The sequence below is a fragment of the Miniopterus natalensis genome, chromosome 1 (genome assembly GCF_054644295.1).
Source record: "Miniopterus natalensis isolate mMinNat1 chromosome 1, mMinNat1.hap1, whole genome shotgun sequence".
NCBI classification, from domain to species: Eukaryota; Metazoa; Chordata; class Mammalia; order Chiroptera; family Miniopteridae; genus Miniopterus; species Miniopterus natalensis.
In genome coordinates, this window is record NC_142081.1 from 113,591,633 (window position 1) to 113,614,847 (window position 23,215).

Here is a 23,215-nt window from a genome sequence, read left to right on the forward strand (position 1 = left end):
TTATTTCTTTTTAAAGGGGTATATTAAAGCCAGCTAGCCAGCTAGATACCATTAAATATGTGATGCACATACACCTCACTGAACTCACCAGAGAGACGGGCATTTTTTCTGCTGATACTTATTTAATAAACTTACTGAACACCTAAAAGGAAATGAAAAGGAAGGAAAGGAAAAGAAAAAAACCCTCCTCTAACACTGCAGGCCTGTCTTAGAACTGGTCTCATAAAATGCCCCGAGATTGGGACTGTAATCACAGTGGACCTTTGGGGCTGAAACTGACCTGTCCAATAAACATTAATGCCCTGATGGTGTGGCAAACTAACACCCTTATTATTTTTTTAGAGCATCATATCAAATAAATTAAAATTCTCATGTCAATTGACTCACTTGGCAGAAAGAAACCTACATGCTGTGAGAAGAGGGAAGATGGGAGAAGAATTCAGAAGGCTTGGAAAGGGCCAGGTGGAAGAGGCACCGGACAGTTTACTGAAATGTGAATATCAACATCATCGAATGCCCTACTTCCTAACAAATCTGGATTATAATTTTCTGAAGTTGGGAAGGAGAGTTGTTCCCCATCAAATCAGGTATAGTAATTCTTAGCATTTTTGTTACGTATGCCTTTGAGAATATGACGATGATGATCAGCTCAGCTCAGGAAAAATATGCATATTACTTACACACAAAATCCTTTTCTGTAAGAACCACTCGTTATAATCCTCAGGCTGGACCCCTATTAGTCACAATACCCATGTTCTATGTAATCCTGATCACTTGACTGCGGGAAAATCTTTCTTCTATGTAACCTAGTTTCATTTTATAGCTTAAACCTCTCTCCGCTGTTCCTGTCCTGTTTGCTTCAGAAAAGATTATTACAGACCTGCTGGTATAAAATTTTCACTTATGCTTACAAAAGGCTATGAAATTTTATCATGATTATTCCTGAAGTTGAAACTTTTCTAATCTTTCCTTACATATTGTGGCATACAGGGCTAGCTACTTTCCAATAATCACTTTTCTCTTCTGTCTTACTTAGTGAGCTATATGATTACATTTTTCGAGCCTCTCTTGCAGCTAGGTGTGGCCATGTGACTAGTCTTTAAGGCAGTAATATGTAAGCACTGTGCCATGTGGATATTCTGGAAAAAATCTCCCTTATCATTTTGCCCTGCTGTCTGTAATGAAGACAGAATAGCTGGAGATCAATAGCCATCCTGAGCCATGAGTTTGTGGTGGGATGGGCAACACTGTGTGTTGACCCTTCTCCTAGAAATAAATGTTATGCGAATAGGCACCTTGTTTATCTTGGTGAAAGCAACATCCCCAGCACCTAAAAATGCATGTAGGCTGTGGTAAAGGCTCAGGTATTGAATGGGTATTGAATGAATGAATGAATGAATGAATGAATGAATGAATGAATGGAGTGAGTTCACACCAGACCATGTAAAACACTGATCATACAGTCCTCCCAGGGGATATTCAGCCATCAGGAGCAAAACCAAGGTCTCCGTTTCTGTCACAAAATCAAACTCTGCCCTAACTCAAATCATATCACTCCTATTCACTTCCCTTTGCTCTCCCTGGTTTGCTACTGTTATAGAAGTAGAGGATTTTTTCTTACTGCTCTGCAATGTTTTCTTTAAACAAAATGTTTTAAAATCTACTTTCCTAATAATTGTTTCTATTATTTTTTGGCTTAACAAGTTTAAAATTCTTTAATATTCAAGGTCATGCATTTCTTTTTGTGTGGATCTGTTGATAAATGCAGGCACTACTTGGTCACATAAACTTAGGCATCCATCAAGTGTACAAGAGTCATCCAGAATGGTATCTAATGACATTCCTAGGACGTTAGACAATAATATTATCACCATGGAATTCGTTCACTAGGTCCTAAGGATTTAACTCCATGTTGTTTACTGAAACTGAACTTCATCGAGCCCTTTCCCACTCACTGTGGTCTCTAAGTTTTAATACATCGCTTGTTCTTGTCACTAAACCTTACTTATATCTTTTAAACTATTAAATATTAATAATCTCTGCTTCTCTGATTTTTGAGCTGACCTTTCCCTCCTGCTGTCCTTTTAATAAAGGGGAACACTCCCTCTGCTCCTTTTTATTTTTTTGGCACATGTGTGATTAAAGGGCTTGTAAAAGTTCACACTTTTTTCAGTTACATGTCATTTTTGTCTTAAATTTTTCTCTACTCTTCTCCAAAAGTTGGTGCTATTCCTGTTAATTATTTGGGGAAATAATTAGCCTTCTCTTCTACTTCTGTGACATCTATTTATAGTAGAGCTACTTGGTTTTGCTCAAATTTCTTTTGAACCCACCCACCTTTGAGGAAAGATGATATTTGGGTTTTGTTGGGTACTTCCAGCTTTTCTGAAGTGCACACTTCTCGACACCTCACCCTCTCCCTCCGAGAGGCTTTCCCTGTAGGAGCCTATTAAAATAAAGACAGAGGTCATCCGACGAGCAATTCCTAAGTCTCCCCTCTACCAAAAATGTCTCTGTGGCCGCACAGGTCCTGCTCCCTCCTGGCGTCTCTGTCCTTCCAGAGCTTGTGCATCCCTGCTCTGAGTGTGTCCCTCCTGCTCACGGGGGCCTTGCTCCTGTCATTCTCCCGGCTCCTCTGACTTCTGTTTTTTTTTTGCATTGGCTCTTATGCTTTAACATATAAATATACATGTATTTTTCATCTAAGAATAAACATATCCTAGCAGTGTGTTTCCCTCTCACTACTGCCACATCTCTCTTCTCAGCCAAATGCTCAGGAAGAGAAGCCCTCAGTTGCTGTCTTCACTTTCTCGCTTCCTGTTTACTTCTTCACCCCAATGCCATAGCCGATGGCATTTGTAGCTTTCCTGCCCTCCTGAAAACATTGGACTTGGTTAGGCAATTATGTATGGAAGCTGAGACCGGGCCAGGCCTGTGCACTTGGTAAGGGGGTGGAGTGGGTGCAGGGCAGGGCAGGGGCATCCTGAACCACTGCCTTCCCTGTAAGGTGGGGGCCTGGATGGAACTCTGGGCGGGATTGTTCCCTCGTAACCAGGTGACCGCGGAATGTGCTCTGGTTGGCTGGTGCCAACCAGGTGAACTGCCTTCAGTTGAGAAGCAGCTGTGGAAGGAGGAGGAGCTTCGGCTGTGCTCTCTTCTTGCGGTGGCTGTGATTCTCAGCAGTTGTCTGATCTCCACACCTTTGGAATAAGTCAGGCTGCTCGCCGTCCTCACAGACTAGTCAGCTCAGTGGAGGCGGTCACAGCTGACAGCAGGGGGGGCAGCAGCAGGGGCACAGCCAGGCCTTGAGCCCTGCCCAGGGCCTGGCAGCCCAGTGGCCCCTGTGCTGTACAGGGCTTTGGCACTGTTGGGAGTTGGGGGGTGGGGCTGTTGAGTGAAGGCAGTGACAGCAGCAAGGAGTGAAGGGTCCTCATGGGGAACAAACTGTCCTGCTGCTGCCTGAAGCCCAATGCCAGCCCCAAGCTGGGCCAGCACTCTGGGGGGCGGCCTCGGGAATATGAGACTCCTGTGTATGGGGGGGGCTCCAGGAACTCAGTGGCAGAACCACCAGCCACGGCTGCCATGGAACTTGACAACTTGCATTCCCTGTTCTGTGATGGCCACCCTATCCTGCGCCTCAGTGACGTGGAAATGCCCGATGGTAAGGAGGTGGCAGGTGTTCACTGCTCTCAGGAGTACTTCTGTCCTGTGCTGACCCCAGGGCCCCCTAGCAGGGAGCCACCCCCTCAGGCTCCTTGCCTGGAGCCGGCTTTCATGGAGCTGGCTCTTCCTGGCATCCCCACCCCTTATTCCCTTCCCGTCCTGTCTGGCCAGTTTCCTTCCCTGTTCAGTACCCAAACGCCCAGTTCTTACTCCCAACCCAGCCTGAGACACTCCAGTCCTTGGCCCTTCCTGTTTATGGCTCTGTTTAATGTCTCGTGGGCCTCTGTGAAGACTTTTGGGTATATTTTCTCCTTTTTGTCAGTGAAAACTTGAATACCCCAACTTCAGAGTATCCATCCCATCTCCCTCTCCTTACTTATCCATAAGGTACTTAAATGAAGGAACCAGGTAGGGGCTGGGGATACCCTGGCTCCCACCTGTTAAGATAGTTGATACTCAGGACAGTTCAACTGCAAAGATGTTAGAGTTTATTATTTCAATTCAAAATAGACAACTGACATGGACTCTACGTGGTGGTCTTAAGTAGGCTGTGTTCAGTTGGCTGCCTAGAAGCTGCTTTATTCCTCCCAACTGTAATTTGAATACAGAGGGAAATGGTGGGAGAGGGACTTGAAATTACTGAGTGATGTGTAATGTGCTGCCAGTGCTACCGAGAATACTATTTTGGTTGGTTGTTGTTTTACACAAAGGAGAAACCTCTGAGTCTGATTATTTACTTTGATACAAATATATCTTCAGAACGTTCGTCTGCATGGCGCCCTCTAGGTCCTCTTCCCTCCTGCAGGGAGATTCCTGTCTAACTGTAGGAATGTTGAGGTAGAATTTCTGAAGACCAGGTGCCTAAAGGGGGGTGGGGGGGAGAGGGAGGAGAGAGGGAGGGAGAAGAAGTACTTGCTGGAAAATAAGCCTGATGACAGTGCAGCTAATGGAGACTGTGGTTTTGAAGTAGAAAACATTCTTTCACAAAGATGTTAAAACCCCCTTGGTTCATTTGTTTGATGTAAATGCCAGAAATTATTTCATAGAGCAAATGTACTATAGCTCTTATTCTATTTAAACTCTAGTTGAGCTTTTAATTTCTTTAAATGTTAGAATAATTAGCCATGTGAATTCACCCCGATGGTGCACATGGCTTTGTAACTGAAAAGTACTCGCTTTTCAGAATATTCAAATATTGTGAAATAAATGAACAAATTACGTGAATTAAGTGTACCTTTAAACACAAGGCAAGTAAGTACCTGTGAAAACTTCTGCTCGCTCTGCTTGGCGCTGCCAGGTAAGCCTCTGAGTGATTTTATAAACCAGTTAGTATGGGTAGTGTTGGATGAGAGGCTAAAGAGGACCCTGATTTAATTCTTTTAAGGTGTACAACTCACTTCCATGTGTATCTCCTTTGGCCCTTCTAACTGCAAATAAGGCCCGTGTATACTCTCCCTCCATTGCTGCCGAGGAAACCGAGACTTAGACTGTGAAGTGACTGTGGCACAGCTGCTGAGCAGAAGAGGCTGACGTGCAGGTGGAAATGTGCCAAATTCAGTTTCTGTGGTGCTTACAAACTCTTTAGATTGCAGCTTATATTTCATATTTCTCCATAAAGTGAGCCCATTTTAACTTCTTCCCATCGTGATTACTCCCGTTTGAAATCATTGTATACAACTCAGAAGCAACGGCTGCTCCCCCTGTGTCTATAAACTCATCACAGTGGGTAAGAGTCAAAGCAGAAGTCACGGGGGACCAGGAATTTCCCCGGGTGCGAGTTGCTGTGTTTTAGGGAGTGTGTTCCAACGGCCTCGGATGGAAGCCGACAGAGCTCCGGACGCAGAGGGACCTTGTGAGAAGCTGGTGAGAGGGCAGGTCAAGGACCAGGGAGTGAGCACAAGCCTGTAGTGAGTAATGTAAACCAGAGAAGCTGGAAATACAGGGTTCACAGTATAGAATTGCCTTTTATGTTTAATGTGATAGATTTTCTATTTCAACTTGTTTTTAATTTTGAAGAGACATTCAATACCGTGATATGAGAAACCTCAATTTCAGCATTTGCCTGTTATTAAGTTTCCATAGAAACAAGGTGAAAATGGTAAATGTAAAGTCCAAGGACACTGAAAATTTGCTTTTAATGTCTGTATTTCAGACAATTTTACATCAATTTCCCTGGAAATAGGAAATACCTACTTAGATGTAAAACATTCTGGCTTTTCTGTGCTGGAGAATTGAACCATGTGCCTCTTACACAGAATCACGCTTGAATGATGCTCTGCCTTGTTCTTCTGGAACAGAAGGTGGTTTCTTGAAGTCATTTCCAGGGGATATTCTTAAGAGCCTAGTACAGATTTCAGACAGACTTAAAAGAATTTGTGTAGCACCTTGCCTTTATCTAACAGTATATCGAATATAACCGATGGTGGCCTCAGTAACAGAAAAAAGACACTAAGGTCCTGTCATGCAGTGTTGTTATTACTCACCAACTGCTCACATAGCCTTTCGTGTCCTGACCTCATGAGCTTTGCTAATTTGCTGGCTCAAGGTGCTCTCTCAGGGGACCCTTCCTCCTGCTGCCCCTGAGGGGTGCGTAGGAAGGAACTGGCAATACTATGAGGAAAAACCTCTGGGCAGCAGATCTTCACTCTTTCCAGGAGCTATTTTAAACCCTCTTTTTTTGGTGACAATATTAATAAGCATTTGATGTAAAAGATTGGAAAATACAGAAAAGTCACTCGCTTATGCTGAGAACACCCAGAACGTTTATTAATATTTTGGTGTTTATTCTTCCTGAACCTTTCGTACGCATATAAACATAACATGTGATTCTACAAAAATGAAATCATTGTTTGTATGCTGCTTTATAGCTCTTTGTTATAAAGAGAAGTAATGACATAAAGCCCCTGGACGTGTGCCTGACCCCTGGAGGGCGCTCCAAGGGGTATTTCTATGCAACTGCCTGGAGCTCTGCTGCAGGCCTTTTCATAACTGTCCCTGTACCTTCAGATGGTTGGAGCATCACTCAGGTGCCCAGTCTTTAGGATGGGCCATTGTCCAAAGTGAAACCATACACACTCCCATTATAATGCTTTATTCTGGGACCCAGATAAAAACAGATGCATTATACTGACCTGTAGACTTCAGATGGTATGCTTTCTTATATCTTGATTAGGATGTCATTTTGCAGTTAAGGTATTTTAACAGTAAATATTCTTATCCCAAAGTAAAGTCACCATTGGTTTTTCACTGGACAGCAGAACTTCTCTTTTAGGTTTTTGGGGGATTTTGTGTCTCTAATTCTGAGTAAATACGCTAAGATCTGAAAGAAGTGCTGATCTTAGATGATAAATCAGAAGATTGCATTAGGTAAAATCTTAGGAGTTATAAGAGAATTGGGAGAAACTTAATTGACTTGGGGTACACTGAAATAGTTAGATATTTACTGGGCACCATTCCAGATGCAGGACAAACAGTGATACTCAAGGCCAGGCTCCTACCCTAGCAAAGGTTTCTACATTCTAGAGGATCCTAGGGGCAGACAGCACATGGACAGTCAAGAAAGTCAGGGTTAAAGACGGCTGCTCCCTTTAGTGACACTGAGCCGGTCTGAAAATGAGGGAGCCCTGTGAACACGCTCCAGGCAGGTTCCTCAGGTGGGGGTGCGCAGAGTGCAGGCCACGAACAGCAGGCCCGGGGGGGGGGGGGGGGGCTGAGGAGACTGACGGACGCCGGGAGGAGGAAGGCAGTGCGTTCAGACCTGCATGCCGGTGGGCCTTGACAAAAAATACGAATTTTAGTCTTGTAATTAGAAACCACTGGAGGATTATATGTAGGGAAATGATGCTAATTGTATAAAGAGAGAGAGAGGAACAGCGAGGGAGAGAGAGAGAAGCTCCCGGGTGAGAAGGGGGATGCAGGGGTGTCAGGTAGACGGCGGGCAGAGTAGCGCAGGGGAGTCAACCGTGGATTGAACAGAAACTGTAAGGGCCTAAAATGGGCCGAGTTAAGGAAATTAAGTAAATCTAAATGTAGTGACACAATAGGAATGACAAGTCACAGAAAAATAAACTAGTACGTCCCCACAGTCGACTACTATGGAGCTATAAAAAATAAAATATCTCTTTCCTGCTATGTGGTGATCTCCAGGATAAGTTACATGGAAAAGGAAGGAGAGGACATCCAGTGATGTACATGACAAAGCAGGGGAAATATGTATTTGCTTATTTTACAAAAATGCTGAAATTCCTGCTAGTTGTGTGACTTTGGTTCCTTTCCCTTCAACGGGCAGCCAAGGCTCACATTTACTTAAGATGACGTGGGGGTGCTGGTTACTGAGCGGGCACTTCATACACTTCCTCTGAAGTGATGCTAAATGTTCATATTTTGCTTTTGAATTAATTTATGAAAGCTTTTTTGTCACTTCTTGGTGCTCTATATATAGTACATAAATTCCTCTTGCATTTCATTTGACCCTTACAGTGTTTTGAGTTCAGTAATATAGGAATTATATCTGTTTTACATGTGAGAAGACAGGCTCTGAGTGGTATAAATTGAGTTTTCCGAGGTTTGAACATCAGGTTGCTGGAGCAGGAATGTGAATTTCAGATGGATGGACACAGGGATGGGACTGATAGAGTGACATGTCATGTGATCAGCTTTGGGGATACTACCTTTTTTCACACACCCTTTTTCCAGTGTATTAGAGTAATTAAACTTCAGGGTTAAAACAGTAACATTCCATAATTTGAGATGAAATTGAGGTAAATTGTTACTGAGGAATGTTCCTAAAAGTCCAAGACACTGAGCAAAGTACCTTTAAAAATACATAATGGAAGAAGGGTGTACTTCACTGTAGGAACTGCCCCGTCTCGGTCACAGTCACTGACACGTGTTGAGGACTCCAACAAGGCAGCCCTGAGATCCAAGGCGAGCCAGCTGCAGAGGGGGTTTGGAAGCCAGAGCTGGGAGGGGCAGAGGCTTCCTAGGAAGCAAGGCTCAAGGAGCAGCAGCCTGGGGGCCCCAGGAGCGCACCCTGTGCCCTTGGGTGGGGCAGCCAGCTCCAGGCCATGGGGAAGGAGCCACCTGCCTGGGGGAAAGTGCAGACTCAGAGAGAGAAAATCATTAGTGCATAATCCACTTGTTAGAGTCTAAATTTCGTGTTATGGGTCAGGAAACTAATACAATGTATAGTAAACACAATGTGTAGTATAGGGATAGAGCAGTCAGTACATGCAGGAACCTTAAGTGAACAGGTGCCCAGCAGTTGGCCTAGAAACTTCTGACATTTCTATTTAATTGGAATAAATTGAAATCAGTCTTTCTGAAAAATGCTGCTTAAAACCACACTATAAAATAGTGATGCAGTATTTGTCAATAGCAAAAAGTGGAAGTTATATATATATAAAATTGTTGGAGGCTATAAACAGTAAATATTTTATGAAAGGCTCATGCAAATTAATAACCTTAGGGTTCTCGTGGGCACAATACATACAGTACCTGTAAACAAAAGGCAACTCACCAAAGTGGAAATAACACTGTTAACTGTGGTCAAACTATATAATCAAAGAAATGCAAATTAGAGACACTGTGAGGTTCCTCATTCACATAACTGGGATTTGTTTAAGTATTAAAGCTGGAGTAGAAGCTAAAACTGGTATGTTTGGAGGCATTATACTCTTGCATGCCCTCACCTGTTTTAGAAAGCAACTTAGTTGTATACATTGAGCCATAAAAACAACCTAACCTTTTGGTCTAGTCATTTCATTTTAAAGAGCTTTTCTAAGGAGATTCAAAAGTTTAAAACCACTGCCTTGTATGACCAGAGTTCACAGAGTAAAAACCAAGGTACTCCTTGATTCAGGAATGAAATGAGCTTCTCAGAACTCGTCTCAGTTCTGCTCCTGTGGATTTCTCCTGAAAAGGCTTCCTCCTCATGCTGGTAAAGTCAACGCCCAGAGCTCCAGAGGCCCTAAGGGTCCTAGAGGTCAGCTCTGCCTTTCTCTGAGGTTCTTGGGAGGTGCCAGACCAGCTGGGATTGATCGGCCAGCCCTGGGGCATGTGCCTGCCCTAGAACTGGGTGTAGGGTAGGGGAAGCTCCAGCTTTTTGTTTGTTACTTGAGCTAATTTTGTTTTTTTCTGCATATTGTCATTTCTTTCATTCCAGCCTTCTTGATTTTTATATTTAGAGCCATAGCAGCACATCTTGTTTTGGGGTGTGTGTGTGTGTGGGTGTGTGTGTGTAAGCCTACTGCTTCCTTGACTGAAGTACATACTTTTCTTGGGCTTTCCAGTGAAATTACTAATTTAGCTATATCATGGCATAGGGACCTATACAAACATGGGTGCTTCTGCAAATGTGTTATTTTTTATTCAAATTCAGTATATTTGCATTATTTTTGGTAGGAAATAGTCTTGCATTCTCTCAGCAGCTGGAGGTTACAGGCTGCTCTGATAGTCTCTGCCTCTCACTTTGTGCACAACTGAGTTAGTTTATTTTTCCAAATAGCTCACATTGTCTCATTTTTCAAATATGTGGGGAAAATCCATTGAAATAATTGTATGAATTTTTTACAAAAAAATGTTGAATAGAATAGTGTCTTCAAAAGCAATTTAATAAACTTGAAATTCAGGGAAGGAGCTTCCTTGAAGCACAAGGCAATTGGTTCAGTTATTTAATTTCTCTGCTGGCGGGACTGTCAAAGCCGACAGCTCAGATGTCTGCTAACCAGCCAGTCCCGAATGACGTTTGGGCAACATTCTAACTGTGTTACTCGGAGGGGAAAGTCTTCTAGGTAAATACATTTGGACATGATGTTAGACTTTATTCATTACTATAGTTTTAACATATCAGTGAACATTTTGATTCTCCAAGAACCAGGGGTATAGTCTATTTATATTTGACCTCCAAATGCCCTTTTAAAAACAGGCCCATTATTACGTGACGTGGGGAATGTCGCCTGAACCATTATTCCATCAGGACCTTGGTCCACTTTCTTATAAGTTTGGTTAAATGGTTTGAGATGGACATTGCTAAGGCCTATCATAGGGTTTGTTTTTTTAAATGACAACTTTATAATCGCATATAGTGGGGAACTGTGTGTTATTAAAATTCAAGTACGTGTTTGTTATTCTTGCCTAAGTAGAAGATTATCCCACCTCGGTGCAAGGTGCGCTGCAGGGGACTGACTTTATGTGTTCACAGCAGATTTCATGTTTGCAAGCAGCCCTATGATCAGGCCGAGAAAGAATTCTTATTGAAGACCCAAATTAATCATGGGGCATGGAAGGAAGAAGTGAGAGTTTAGCTTTGGAAATTGAGAGCAGAACTAAGAAATCACTTTGTCAAAAGTATAAAAAGTCACTGTCATGAAACTATTCCTGTAGATTAGAGCACTGAGCTCTTATGCTGTCCTTTAAAATGCGCCACGATGAACAGCCCCAAGTAAGCCTCAGCTGACTAAGTAAGTTCATTATCTGAATGGAGTTAGAATCAGCCTACGTGTGTAAAGAACATTTTCCAAAAGCAGCTCACTTGATTTGGGCCTATTTGATGTATTAGCTTGCATCTGTCACTAATTGGCCACAGTGTAACTTGCTTCTTGAGACTGTTTCTGGAATGAGCTAGTAATATCAGCATAAAAGAGAGTGACTATATTTCTAATTGGTAAGTGGAAGGGGGAAAGCACATATATGATACCCTAATTTAAATTAGATTACTTATGTGCAAGTTTAAAAAAAGTCTAAGATATAGCCTGGGTTGATTCCTCATATCTAGAAAGATCTTGCAATTTTTAATAACCCTGGTAGAATTTTTATGTTGTTGCCTTCACTAAAATTGTTTTGTTACCATTACTTAAAAACTTTTTTGCCCGGCTGGGCGTTGCTCAGCAGTTGAGCGTGTAACTGGGACCCAGGCGATCAGGGTTCGATTCCCGGTCAGGGCACCTGCCCGGGTTGCAGGCTCGATCAATGACTCTCTCTCATCATTGACGTTTCTCTCTCTCTCTCTCCCTCTCCTTTCCTTCCTCTGAGATCAATAAAGATATATTTAAAAAAAAATGAAAACAAAAAAAAGCCTCTTTCAACTTCGTTTAAGTGATTAAAATGGATGTATAGCTATTTTTTAAATTTTGTATTTTTCTACTCAACTAAATCAGTATGCTTATTTCTCTTCTTCCTATACAGAGTGGTATTTACAGTTAATCCCTTCCTACCATCCCAGGGCAAGGACAATTTTCCTAAAGAAATATCAAATGCATGGTAAGTCAAGATAGAATTTAGGTCACAGTTAGGTTTTTATTTGAACAAATCAAAAAAATCAGTTGTTTATGTATGAGGATTGAATTTGTGATTTTGGCTTTATTTTACATAGCGCTCAACCAAATGCTCCATCCTCCCCACATCTAGAGCTTTCCAGCTCCTCCCAGCTCCCTCACCTGCTGCAGGGCTGCCCGGGGGCATCAGAGCAGACAGGCCTGCGGGGCCCCAGAAGCTCAGCATCAGCAGGGAAACTAGTGTCAGCTTCCTGTGTCCTGTTTGTCTTAGGAAAAGAGTCGGAACTGTAGGATTTTATCACCCTGCTTGCCTGCTTATTTTCCTTAATGTTATGTTAAATCGTGTTTTCTTGCTTAAAAAGGCTCACAGATCAAGCTTTCAGTTGATTAGACAGCAGAGGCAGGAGAAGGGCAGGCCCCAGTGGATCTGAATTAACGCAGCACAGTAACAGTGGGGCTTTTTAACATGCCTTTTCATGGTACGTGTGCATTTTGACTTTCTGGAGCTGATCGTTTTCGGTAGGATTGCTGTATTTCGGTTTCTTCTGGGACCATGGGCTGCTCTCATGTAGAGAGGGGGAGACAGTAAAGGAAAAGCTGCCTTCAGTCCTAGGAAGGTGCCTGTGATGCCCCCCCACCTTCCAGGAGGCAGCGGGGGGCACAAAGTGCAGCCCAGGACCCTCTTGGAGCTTTTGTTTTTTTTCATTTCTTTTTGAGAGCAAAACAATTTTGTGTTGTAGGTGTTTAGTTAGGTTAGCCACACTCATTTTACAATTTAAACTAGATGGGACCCTTTGTAAGATATTCCAGGTGGTTACCAGTCAGTGGTGCAGGATGCTTCCAGGGGCCTGGCCAGAAACTGGTTCTTGGAGCCGTCAACTGCTAGATGCTGGTGACTCAAGTAAAGTGGGTGTAAATGCAGAATTAGGAACCAGGGCTGAGCAGTGGCTCAGAGATGCAGCAGTTAAACTGGTTCATTAGTTGACTCTCACCCGGCCTAATTAGCTTTGCCTTTTCTTCAGTACATGGAGCGACTTTGATTTGTACCTAATATAGAATCTCTCTTAGGTCAAAACAGTAAAACATAGGATAAAGTTTTACTTTGTGGGACTCCTCTTGCCAAGTGATTTAAATTATAAATTGTCAAGAAGTGATAAAGGAAATGGAGTGAAATCTGTCTTATTTTGTGTGTTGGTATCTGTCAGGGAATCATAACTGTTTCCCTGCGGCGTTTGTATCTGCATTGATCACTTATTCTTTTTATTCTTAGTGCAAGGAAAGAGGAGGAACAGCTCTTCACACCATGTAAGTAAACACTGGAAAAGTTAAGTAAGAAATTAATAATATGAATTAAATTGTCTACCATGATTTTTAAAAGTATATAATGGACCCAGTGTCATTGGCATGTCCCTTTTTTGGTAGATTTTCTAAATCACTTCTGTTATCTTAATTATCAAACTGTTATCTTAATTATCAAACTTACATATTCAGGAAAATTTTTGGCTTAGTAATCCCCATTTTTTAAGGGGTTCTGACCTTTAAGTTAAATTTCAATAATATGGTTGTGATAGAAAGATCTGCCTTAAATTTTTACCTTAACTTTTAATCTTGTTTTTTACAAAATAAACAACAGTATAATAGCTAAGTCAATTTTTAGCACCATCTATTGACTTATTGTCATAGCAGCTGAAAGCTTAGCTTTCTCAACTCCAGCGTGGCCTTCTTTCCCCCCCGCCCCGTCCTCTCAACATGTAACATGGTTTTTATTAAATCAGAATCAATGTTTACACTATTATATTATGTAAATACTTTTTACTGCTGAGCCATATAGTTCTGTGGCTGTGCCTTTTCCTTGTATACCCTTCATTCTTTTTCTCAAATACAGGGTGTCCCAAAAGATGTGTATGCACATTGAATGATTATAAAGTCAGTGTTTATTAACATATAGTTCAGTTTCAGAATTTGAAAGAATCTACAGAAGTGAATCATTTTTTGGTCAGTTCCTGTTTTCAAACTGATGACCGTTTTCTGGTCCAGGCACAGATGATAAGGCAAAGCAATGGAATCACAAACAGCAAGAATTATTTGGTTCTGTATTTTGCTCCCTCAATTTGTTGACTGTTGCTGGTTCTGTACTGTAAACTTTATCTTTTATGAATCCCTATGAAAGAAGGTCTAGTGGATTGTTAGGATAAGTTTTCTCTGCTCAAAGCTTAGCCTGTCTCCCCCCATTACTTCAAATCAGTTAAACCTGGAAAGGAGTGGAAATTGAGTGGGTTACCAGCTGTTACAGTGTGTATACATTTTTGGGACCCCTATGTGACTGAAACTTGAGCATTTCTCCAGGACAATCCCAAGCCCTTCTTCCTAGTCACCATGACCTCACACAGCCAGATGCAGCAAGTAGGCTGGTCTCCCTGCTTTCAAAATAACTTTTTTTGTTCCTAACAATCTAGTAATTTGGCAGCGAAAGATGGCTATCAGACAGAAATACTACATTTACGCTACATTAACATAATACCTAGTAAGTTTTCACTTTTTTGAGTGTGGAATTCATTTTTTGATTATATTCACTTCTTGTTTTCTAACAAATATTTTTTCCCAAAATTCTGTAACATTTGTCACGGGCCTGTCAAAAATATTTTCCATTTCCTAAACAGAGTTCCATGTTTTATTGGAAGCAATCTCCCCCCTCTTGTTATCCTAGTCTAGTATAGACTTGCTTTCCCTAGGCCTGCTCTGTGCCTGTTTTGTGGCATATTTCTTTAAAGTCACCTGGGAGCTCACATAACTGTTCTCTTGTGTGGGGTCCCCTATGTCTTAGATCAGTGATTTTCAACCTTTTCCATCTCATGGCACACATAAACTAATTACTAAAATTCTGTGGGCCCAACCAGCGTGCCTCAGTGGTTGAGCATCAACCTATGACCCCAGAGATCAGGGTTCGATTCCCAGTCAGGGCACATGCCTGGGTTTCGGGCTTGATCCCCAGTGGGGGGCGTGCAGCAGGCAGCTGATCAGTGACTCTCTCATCATGGATGTTTCTATCTCTCTCTCTCTCTTTCTCTCTCCCTTCCTCTGTCGGAAATCAATAAAGATATATTTTAAAAAATAAAATGAATGAATAAAATAAAATTCTGTGCCACACCAAAAAATATATTTTTTGCCAATCTGACAAAAAAAAAAAGTTATAAGTTTGATTAAGACACACTGGACATCTCTTGTTGTGTTGGCTGTTGTCATTTTTTATTTGACAATCTCAGGGAAAAGAGATTAGTGTCTCTGCCTGAATAGTCAGGTATTGCATGCTTTAAAAATTCTTGTGGCACCACACTGGGCTGCGCTTACACTGGTTGAAAATCGCTGTCCTAGGTGGTATGTTTTCCCCTGTCTTGTTATACTCGTTTTACTGGAGCACTTTTTCCTGGGAAGGGATACATGGGCAGAAATTTTTTAGAGATCTAGCCTCTGAAATGCCTTCTGTTTAATAAAATACAGAATAATAGGTTGACATTAATTTTTGCAGTACTAGAGGCATTTCTACTGTTTTCTCACCACAGTTGCTCTTAAGTCTGTTGACATGGGATGATACATTATATATTATTAATTTTAGTGATTTCCCCATCCCTCTCTTCCCTGGAAACTTTTAGAACCTTCTCTATTCCTGGGATTCTGGAATTTATAATATGTTTTTGTTTGTAAGTTTCCATTTTATTGTGGCCATCAAGGCTACAGGTCTGATCTGCTTTCAGAGAATTGTTTTTGATTCTTTCATATATCCTCTATTCCTTTTTTCTAGTATTCCCATTACTAAGAAGTTGGAACTCTCAAGCCAGGATTCCTGCACGATTCTCTAATTTTCCCCTCTTTCCCCCCATTTTTTCTTTTTCTACCTTCTGGAGATTTCCTTGCCTTTATGCCCCAGCCCTTTAATAATTCTCTGTTTTGTCCATCTTGTCTTTAGTGTACAGTGTCTCTTACATCCTGTCTTTCTTTTCTGAAGCATTTCATTCTTTTACCAAGACCATTTTTTGCCTTTTTGAGGTTAAGAATTATTTTTTTATATTTTCACTTGCTCTTGAATTTTATCAATCCCATTAATTTTCTTTTCTTTTTATGCAATAGTTTATTTTACATAGGACAACTCATTTGCTGATACCATAGGTTCTAAGTTGCTCTATTAAAGTAATCACTAAAAAAAGTGATGTTCTTAGCATGTAGATTTTAGGAAATGTTTTCAACTTTTGTTTATGAGTTCAGATGTTTTTTAATTAAATTCATTGGGGGGACGTTGGTTAATCGGGTCACACAGGTTTCAAGTGTGCATGTCTGTGATGCATGATCGGTATATTGCACTGTGTGCCCAGCCCCCAAAGCCAAGTCACCTTCCCTCAGCATATATCTGGGCCCCTTGCCCTTCACCACCCCCACACCCCTTCCCTCTGGCAGCCACCGTGCTGTTGTCTGTGTCTGTGGGTTTTCGTTTTATATCCCACCCGTGAGTGAAATCGTGGGGCTCTTCGCTTTCTCTGGCTGCCTCGTTTAGCTGAGCATCGTGATCCCCGTGTTGTCGCAGTGGCGGTGCTTCCCTCGGCTTGCGGCCGAGAGCTGTCCCGCTGTGTGTGCCCACAGCTGCTTCACCCAGACCTTCACTGGAGGACACTTTGTTTCCTCCCGTGCCTTGGCCACTGGGGATAATGCTGCAATGAGCAAAGGGGCGCATATATTTCTGCAAATGAATGTTTTCAAATTTCTCAGGTATATAACCAGAAGGGGGGTTGCTGGGTCATATGGTAGCTCTGTTCTTAATTTTTGAGGACACTCCCTACTGTTTTCCATGGTGGCTGGACCAGGTTATGTTTCCACCAGCAACGAACGAGGGTTCCTTTGTCTCCACAGCCTCTCCCACACTTGCTGTTACCTGTCTTGTTCATAGTCACCATCTGTTTTGATCTGTCCTACTTGTTGGCGTCCCTCAGATGTGTGGTGGTCCCTGACCGCCTGTTGCTATCTAACTGGAAGCACTAGGAGTGAGCAGAAGTTTTGCAACTGACAGGGCTGCACTGCAAGAATTTGGGGCGGATTCTGAGCCTGCCTTGGGTTCTGTAAGACACACTGGCTTCCTGACCCCTGTTCTAGCCACTCTCTGTGGGCACCAGGGCTGTGCTTCCTCCCCTTTGTTCTTATACTGTGTATGGCTTTTTTTATGCCTTTAATTCTCAGGACATGTCTCTGAAAGGAAGGGGAGTGGAAATAGATTTGTGGTGAGTTTACAAATCTCAAATGTATAGGTTCTAACTCAAACTTAGAACCTATATTTAAAGTGTAAATCAAAGTTTAAAGTTTTAATTCAATACAATTAATAATATTAATTCAGAAAATATTTTTGGGTATCCCTATAATTAGCATACTACACTTTTCTACCAAAGTCTTGGTTAAGAATTCTATTCAAACCATGCATTTTGCCGTATTGTCCCATTTATGTGCAACATAGATGGAGCAGCTTTCATTAATGCATAAAGTGCTAGAAATTTTCAAGTTAATTAAAAGTCATCAATTCTTAATATCCAAAATGTGTCTTGTGAAAAAGTAGAGAGAAAACAGTAAACTTCAGCTTTATTTTTTAATGGATTAAGATGAGACAGTGGGCACAATGGGCGGGGGCAGGATTTCAACAGGTACTTGACTTGATAGTAAGGTTGGGGTTGTCACTCCTTAGACTTCAAGGCTGGTTATTTGTCTAGTCTTTGCTATTGAACTTAAAGTCTACTAAGTAACCCCTTCCCTGTCTTGCAAAGATTGTAAAAGTCCATCTGTTCTGCCATTTGTGCCGAGTGAAGGAAGATACAGCAGGATTTTTGTCTCTGTCCATTCTAGTGACCAACCAGGGGTTCAGATACCTGTGAACACTAAGTTTCCCATAGTATTTTGGTGCCTTTTTTTTTCTTTTTTTTTTGTATTTGCATTTTTTATCTTTATGTTTGTCACTGTAGTTCTTTGAGGTTGTAAACCATCAATAGTAAGGTTTTAACCATGAAGAACAATTGTTTTAAATTTTCAAGCAAGATGAGGGGAAAGTAACCTGGCAGCCAGTATACCCAGGCTTTGCCAGGAGGCTTAATTCTGCCCCCTCGGGGGGATACTAGATACTCGATCCTGGGAAGTCTGAATAGTTGGGAGGAGGCCTGGACTGATGGCAGAGTGTTGAGTGTTCCTTTGGTTGGATGAGGCCAGTAGACTGTAAGTTGTTGATTTACTAAATGAACCCCATGGAGCTTTGAGCCCATGCCAAATTAAAAATTTTCCATGTTTTAGCACGAATATTTTCAAATACAAACAATATACATTTATAGTAGAAAAAAATTTTAGCTGGAGGAAAATGTGAGCAAATATCACCTAAAGTTTAACCAACTAGTCTATATTTTGGTACATTTTCTCCCTCTTCTTTTTATCCCCCTGTAGATAGGTTTTTGGTCATAATTGACTTTTTAAAGGTGTTTTATATGCCATATTACACTTGTATAACAGTGCTCTTAAAAGATGACCTTCCACTTAGAATAAAAGTATTCAAATGAGTTTTCACATTTTATGCTGTATTTGTCTTTTTGAGATCCGAAAAGTAAATTACAGATTAACTACATAGCTTAAGAAACATCAGAGTTTTAGGTATAGTTAAAATATTTCTACTTTGAGCCCGGCATGGCATGGCTCAGGGGTACGGCGTCCATCTAGGATCCAGGCTATCATGATTCGATTCCTGATCAGGGCACATGAAATCAATAGAGATATATTTTAAAAAATATATATATATATTATTTATATATATTTCTAGCTTGAAAAAATTTATTCCTCCAAAGAGTGATTCTTTTCAAATTATGCCCTCTGGAACTTTTGGCTAATGAGGAATAAGTGGCTTTGAAGTAAGACATCTGAAACTGGCAAAATTGTGTTTTAGATAATATAAAGATATTTCTGATTATTGGCTAGTGGCAGTTTTTAAATGCTCTGCATTTTAAAAGATATCAGCTAGGTGTTCTCCCTGTCCTGTCTTTGTGTATTTGTGGGAGATCCTGATGGGAAAGTGTGACCGCATGCTGAAAGCTGCTTTATTATAATATGAGAAAGGAAGGCTCATCTGAATTAGTTTATAAAAATACAGCAGCACCGATACAGTAGGCAGTTAGGCAGAGATGAACAGAGCAGGAGCGACAGGCCAGGTTTGTCACCAGGGTAGAACGCTTTTGTTCCTGGCGATGGGGACCTCGCCCCAGGGTGACCTTTCCTGCCCTAGCATATCACAGGTCAGGCTGTTTACACCCCCTGAGCTTTCATGTTTGATATTTTAACAAAGAAAAAACACTTTTCTAAGTTTAACTTACTGTGATGTTTTCTTCTATTCCCCTTCCCCTTCAGGTATTTCCAGATCACCTTAGAGAAAAATATAGCTCATGCTCAACAATATTTTTAGACAACAGCACAATTTGCCAGCCCGAGACGAGAATCAGTGTGCAATGGTGAGTAAAATAGGCTGCCCGGGCTCAGTGACAGACACCTTATGCTACAGGCGTCCTACCCATATGGGAGCTCATTTGATTGTACTTTTGCATGATCAGGTTAAGAAACTGGTATCAATTATTATTGATTTCAATTTCCATTTTAATCTGAGAACATGGAAGACGGGAAAGCCAGTGAGCAAATATAAATTTCCCCCCAAAAGTATTCATCTTTACCTGAGGAAATACTGTGGCTGAGATATTGTTGAACAAAATGCAAGGCGAGGTGCTTCTCATTGACTCTTTCTAGAGAAAAGTGTTTCTTTATGAGATAAAGGCCTAAAACCACATGTGCTACTCTGCAAGCTGCTCTTGGAAGGAGGAGCAGCTCGGCCCCCACTGGCCCAGGGCATCTGCCTTTACACTTAGTTGGATTTGGTCAGATTTCCTCTGTTCTGTTTTTCCTGCACTATTTCTGTATTAGAATTCACTTCTCCTCCCAGGAAAAATGCACCAAACCAGGGTTAAGGAACAACTTCTCAAGGCTGATTTCTTCATGGATAAAATGTGTTCAACTGAGGTTTTAACTTTATAGATGTATTAAATTTAGTTATATATGTATATATAGATATATAAATACACTTCCAAGATACTGTATCTATCCATATATAAGAAAATCAAAGCAGAAAAAAGTTAGATAAGTGAAGTTTTGGAAACGCAGCCACAGTCAGGTCTATACTTAAGCAAACGTAACAGTGTCATGATGCTGCTGAAAATTATTCAGTAAGTTCTGTGAGCCCTACATAGTTTACAATTGCAGATGCACTTTAAAACATGCTAAGATGAAACTTTAAAGCTACTTAAGAGCGAATTAAAATTAAAATAGGACATAGAGCTTCCTGAATTCCATTGGGGTTTTCCAAGGAGCATTATCAGCGTCTCCCTGGGATATGAGAGCTGATTTTCCAGAACAGTTTGGGAAATGCTACCTGAAAATATTAGTAGCCTCATTCCTAATTTTTCAGTCCTAAAAATATAATTTGTTCATAAACTTAATTTTGTTTCTCTTGTACCAGCTTTTTTACTAATTAAATTCTCAGTAACTTCTACTTTATTAAAAACTGGGAGTTCACAATCATAATACTGTAACTTTCTTCTCTCACTTATAACAGTAGTTGAGATCAAATTGTGTTTCATCAAAAATTGAGCCCCAAACCTCTCTAAAGTCCTGAGCTTTGGCACCTATCACATAATCATTTAATCTTTTTGTGCAGCCAGGACACTAAATCCTAGAGTAAGAAAACGACTCCACTCTGGCTGCATTCCATAGGTTCTTTTGAATCCCAGGTTCTGATGTTACAGTATATAATTCAAAAGTAGTTGTAAAGACTAACCTTGCTCAGACAAGTAGGTGTTATGCTTTTTTTCACCAAATTAGTCTAATTTTTGGAAGTACAGTAGGCTTTAATTTCCTCTCATCAGGTTTTGAAAATGGTCAGTACATTTACTATTTGTAAAATAAAGGTTTTCTGAGAAAATTATTAGGAATGGTTTTGAAAAGCTGTTTATTATGGGGCAGTAGCGCATTGTTCCCAATGGGGTCGGGGAGCCTTATTAGAATCACGGATGCAGCTTTTTTCAAAATGTATGTCTCTAAACACACGCAGCCCCTGTCCCCTCCCCCAGCACACTCCCTCTCACAAGCCTTTGATGAGCTGAGGAAGGATGGGGGGCATCATTATATGGAGAAAAGCATCCAGGGTGATCCTGATTTCAACCCTAATCCATGTGTTCACATTGCAATCACCTGAGAAGCTTTCAAAACAACCCAGAGTCATACCCAGTGCCGGTTAAGTCAGAGCATCTCAGGGCGGAGCCAGGCGGTTTTTAAAGCCCCTCTGAGGATCCCAGTTACAGCCAAGCTTGGGCAGCACACTGCCTGGTGAGAGGGCAGGAGGGAGAGGCCTGCCGCTCACCATTGCCGGGACCTTGAGCAAGTCAGTTTTCACCTTGGTTACCTTACCTGTAAAATGGGTTGTTGAATTAAATGTCATCACAACTTCCTTGGTTCTTTTCAGCTTATATGCTTCAAATCCTCTGATTTTAAAATCAATTTGAAGATGAAACTGAAGCCCTATAGAAGTACCCATTAGATACTAACAATGTTACAGGCCTTTTAACAAGTGCTCATATTCTATAGACCTAGTTATAAAATTCAATTTTGCTTTCCCTCAGTTATTTTGAGTTTCATTTTAGAAACTGAGAGCAAAGAGGAAAAGCATATAACTTAATCTACAGTACTCCTTTGTTTCATATTACACGGAATCTGCGAATACCTTAGGAATACAGTACCTTACACAGTACCCGAGGACGTACATCTGCTCATTAAAATTGCACTTAAACTAATTTGGAAATAAATGTTATTAATAATATTACCCTGTATACTGCTATGCTGTGTTGTTGGCACTGCTTGTTTTAGGAGAGTTAGAACTGTTGATTTTGTGGGTTCTTATATATGCCATTAAATTTTCTAACAATTGTGTAAAAGTGATCTTAAATGATTTGGTTTGGCATAGAGAATTTAATTTACCTTTAGGCAAATGATGGAAGATGGGTGGGTGGAAAAACTACTGTATGGCTTAAATTTAAGCATGTGTACAAACAGATCTATCTTGTACAGGATCAAAGATTCTATGAGCAAAGGGCAAATTACAGCAGAGATGTGTAATAACTTCCATACTGAAATAACCAACCAAAACATGTCTTCTAACAGCATATTCCCTAGCATTTTGGTTTTCCTAATTTTGCTCAAAGCCAGAGAACTGCAACAAGGCAAAAAGTGCCCATGAGAAAGAAACTGTTCTGAATGAGGATTTCATGGGCACTGGGCAGCTGGGAAGGTCCTTCCCCACCACAGTCCCTTTGAAGACATGTCTTCAGACCTAACATGGACTCAGTTCTTCCATTTTTTTCTCTCCACAGCCTGGTATTAGCAATATATTACCACATCAAGAAAAGGTGAGTTTTAAAACCTGTCTTGTTATTCTAGCTAGTAAACCGATTAAGATATAAACTTTAGTGTTAGGTAATATATATGGGCATTATTGGAGTAAGCTGTAGAGTGCTTTTATTACATTATTAAAGTGAATCATTTTTGTCTTAGGACTCAACCCTTAAGCTATTGATCCCAAAGGATATTTGTTTATGTGGGCTATACTGATATTTACTTTATTAGAAATTAGAAATTAAAATTGAGAATTTAGAAGTAATTCCCTTGTATGTTGAACCATGGTTTTTTGTAGCACTGTTGAAATGTTGAGCTGGATAATACTTTTTTCTGGGGGCTGCCTTGTGCGCTGTAGGCTGTTTGGCAGCATCCCTGCCTGTCCTCACTAGATGCCAGCAGCACACTCTCCCCGCGCCACACGGTGACAACAGAGCATGTCTCCAGCCGGGGCGGGATGCTTCCTGGGGACAAAACACCCCTGATTGGGAACCGTAGTATGAACATAATATTTTCTAAAGGAGAGTTACTTTGCACAGCAAAAACATTGAATGGAAATTGTGTCATTTATTTACATTTTTGCAAGTCTCTTTATGTCTGGTAATAGACATCAGCTGATCTCATGTATACCCTGTCTTCAGTCATTTGTGATTACTTCAGTTATCTTGATAATTTGTTTTGAAGAAACAATGTGAAGACCATGCCTCATGTAAATGTATGGCTAGGAAAGGGAGTATTTTTAAAGCCCTCAGATAATTGTGGATATTCTTTGATACTGTACC

General features: G+C 41.0%; 1 protein-coding gene across 2 annotated transcripts in view; it reads left to right on the forward strand.

Annotated features, from left to right (window-relative positions):
• Positions 1-472: 472 nt before the first annotated feature.
• Positions 473-23,215, forward strand: part of LOC148094336 (cyclin-Y-like protein 1) — a 42,905-nt gene continuing 20,162 nt past the window's right edge. The window contains exons 1-5 of one of the 2 annotated variants that reach the window (XM_087825062.1): positions 473-587; positions 11,848-11,922; positions 13,207-13,241; positions 19,350-19,450; positions 22,412-22,447. In XM_087825062.1, coding sequence (XP_087681188.1) covers positions 11,916-11,922; positions 13,207-13,241; positions 19,350-19,450; positions 22,412-22,447 — 179 coding nt within the window. In that variant the 5' untranslated portion in view covers positions 473-587; positions 11,848-11,915. Of the gene's footprint in view, positions 588-11,847; positions 11,923-12,266; positions 12,416-13,206; positions 13,242-19,349; positions 19,451-22,411; positions 22,448-23,215 lie in introns of those variants that run through there. The other variant, XM_087825061.1, reaches the window with a different exon arrangement.